The sequence below is a fragment of the Teleopsis dalmanni genome, chromosome 2 (assembly GCF_002237135.1).
Source record: "Teleopsis dalmanni isolate 2A chromosome 2, ASM223713v2, whole genome shotgun sequence".
Taxonomy (NCBI): domain Eukaryota; kingdom Metazoa; phylum Arthropoda; class Insecta; order Diptera; family Diopsidae; genus Teleopsis; species Teleopsis dalmanni.
In genome coordinates this window covers 204,461,476-204,464,258 of record NC_051847.1, presented here as the reverse complement: position 1 = coordinate 204,464,258, position 2,783 = coordinate 204,461,476, and the positions used below count along the sequence as shown (strand labels likewise).

General features: G+C 29.0%; 1 protein-coding gene across 2 annotated transcripts; it reads left to right on the top strand.

Annotated features, from left to right (window-relative positions):
* The first annotated feature begins 374 nt into the window (after positions 1-374).
* Positions 375-1,228, top strand: LOC119681064. 2 transcript variants are annotated; one of them, XM_038094134.1, is made up of 3 exons: positions 375-974; positions 1,033-1,119; positions 1,189-1,228. In XM_038094134.1, exon 1 carries the CDS (start codon positions 448-450, stop codon positions 916-918), a length of 471 nt encoding a protein of 156 aa, XP_037950062.1. In that variant the 5' UTR covers positions 375-447; the 3' UTR covers positions 919-974; positions 1,033-1,119; positions 1,189-1,228. The 2 variants fall into 2 exon arrangements, with proteins under 2 accessions (XP_037950062.1, XP_037950061.1); XM_038094133.1 differs by having other exon boundaries at positions 375-979.
* Positions 1,229-2,783: the final 1,555 nt, after the last annotated feature.

The following is a 2,783-nucleotide window of genomic DNA, read 5'->3' as shown; positions in this document are numbered from 1 at the left end:
ATGGGCATATTTTTTTAAAAAATTTTGAACCACAAAACATGCATAAGTTCTTCTATTTATTATATTTTTATACCTAATACTATCTAACGACAAATGAGTTATGCATACTTGATCATTTTTGTATCTAACACATACCAAAGTGGCAGTTATTTGTTTGGAATTTTGTTCATAATATTTTCAAAATATTTCATAAAGTAGGCGATATTTAGTTATGCATACTTGATCATTTTTGTATATAACACATACCAAAGTGCCAGTTATTTGTTTGGAATTTTGTTCATAATATTTTCAAAATATTTCATAAAGTAGGCGATATTTAGTTTCAACTAAAATTAATATATCTTGTTTGGCATTTAAAAATAATTTGAGTTACAGTCAACTTCAAAATTAAGAGAAAAAAAATTAAATTTGATTTCCAAAATTTTTGTGTGTAATAAATTTGCAAAGATGACACGTTCTCAAAATTTAAATGATGCGGTCAATAGTGAAACGTCTGTGCGTTATATGTTGAAGGACTTCAAAGATGAGGTTAAAAGAAGATTAAAGAAAAACAATAACCTTGTACGCAAGTTCAAAAGGGCAATTAAAAACTATCGCGATGCTCATCAAAAAAGCTTGAAGATCTGGCATCAGGAACTGAAAAAGAAAAATGTACCAATCGCTGCACCTTCACCTACACCCTCACCTTCACCTAGTTCTAACGAAGTTGATTTTAAGGAAAGGATCAGTGTGTGTTCGGTGTTAAGTGATAATACAGGTCAAGATTCTTTGGATGATTCATCCAGTTCGGACTCAGAATCGGTAAACATTCAGAAGAAAGTGAATTTGGAGAAGCCGAAGGATAAGATGAAAGCAGCTCCTCGTAAAAGAGGAAGACCTAGGAAAAAATCGGTACCCTTCTGGAAGAAAAAATCTTAAACATGTATATCATGTGCTATTCACCTCATGATCCTCCATAATAATGGTCAAAACTGGTTAAGTATGAAATGTTAAGTTCTTAATTTTAATAATCTTATATCTATTTTTTTGAAGATTATTACTAAATAGGAAATCTATCGACCTATCGTTGATGACTATTTTCTATAAACTTCATTTTATTATAAAATCGAAGGCATTGTGGTAATTATTCATAATTTTTATTTGTATAATTTTCAAGATATAATTTAAAATATATTGTATAACGTACAGACTATTTTGTGGAGGATGTATTCCATCTATGACATGAGGTGTAAATTAGGAATAGAAGGAGAATTTAGGGAGTGATGTTAATTATTTGTGGTTCCGATGTAAATATCATATCCTGAAGTGTATTATGTGTGCCTACAACTCTTTCGTGGCAGAAGTTGTTATTGGACTGAAAATTACTTAATGAATTCTATTCCTAATAGAAATACGATTACTTATTATATCAAGCTTAAGATTTCTAAGTTTTCTTAGAAATTATATACCCATAGAAGATCGGAGCATGATGGTAATTATTTATAATGTTGATTTGTATAATTCTTGAGATAAATTTCAAATAACGTTATGTAGGTATCATATGTAGGGAATCATTTATTCTCTGACATGGCATGTAGAATTGGAAGAGGAGGAGAATTTGTGAGGTAATGATAACTATTCATGGTTCCGATATAAGGAGTATAACCGCAACTAGGTATTATATAAGCCTAGGAGTTCCAAGTGGGAAAATAAATTTCAATTGGATGGGAAAGAATATAATATATTATATTCCTAGTTAAAACCGCTAATAGAACCGCTATGTAAGTTATATATTAATTAATTTCTTTTTAATTGCTTATTCTAACAAAGCTAATGTAATTTAAAATTAAAGGTGTCTAATAACGCAAGTTGACTGGATAACTGATGCCATGACGACGAAGAAAAACGACCGTTATCTTTGCACATAGTTAGGGGACCCAGGAGGGTTCTTACGCAATTATACTTGCGTCTAATTTTTGTTTATTAAAAACATTAATTTTTTTCTTATTAAACCAAAATTTTTGTTATAATTTTATTTTTTTAATAACTTTTATAAAGACATTTCTAAATTAATTGTATTTGTACAAAACTGAGGCATTTATTTTTACAATAAATGTTTAATTTATTTATTTTTGTAAAACATAAAAATTGAAGTTTCTTGATTTAAAGAACCACAAACTTTCAGGAAAAGGAAGTATCATTCAAAACTAATATTCTGTGTATTAACTGGGTAATTTCTTGTGTTTTTAATTTTAGACAAGCTAAATCATCTACATTAAATTAAAAAAAAAACACATATGTTATATTATAGCAAAAAAGTCACAAGATGGCGATGAACAGATATTTCTTCTTTTTTGTTTGATGAAATCGAGTTAGGGTCTGAAGCACAGTTATAGCACGTTTACACTAGCTTCGTTAGACCAGTTAACTTTCTTAAGACTTAGTAATTCAAGCAATCTTAAGTAAGTTAACTGGTGTAACGAAGCCAGTGGAAACATACTATTACTCAATAGTGTCTCGAACTTAAGAAACGCAAGTGTAGTATAATTAAAAGCAAGGAAGCCATGTTAACTTTTTGGAGAGAAGAATTCAAGTCAATTATATAAGGATGTGGTTTACGATTATGTTTGTAAAATAGGAAACATACGATAGAGAAGATATAAGCACACCTATAAATATCAATAAAATGATTTTTGAACAAAAGTAATGGGATTATTGCAGTGCAATAATCCACAAAACTACCCAATGTTTAGAATTTAAAAATATATATAAAGTACACGTTTTCATGTGTTTTAGAGTACACG

What these genes read in the sequence shown, in the direction of transcription:
- LOC119681064 (XM_038094134.1), top strand. Translation starts at nt 448, where the DNA reads ATGACACGTTCTCAAAATTTAAATGATGCGGTCAATAGTGAAACGTCT.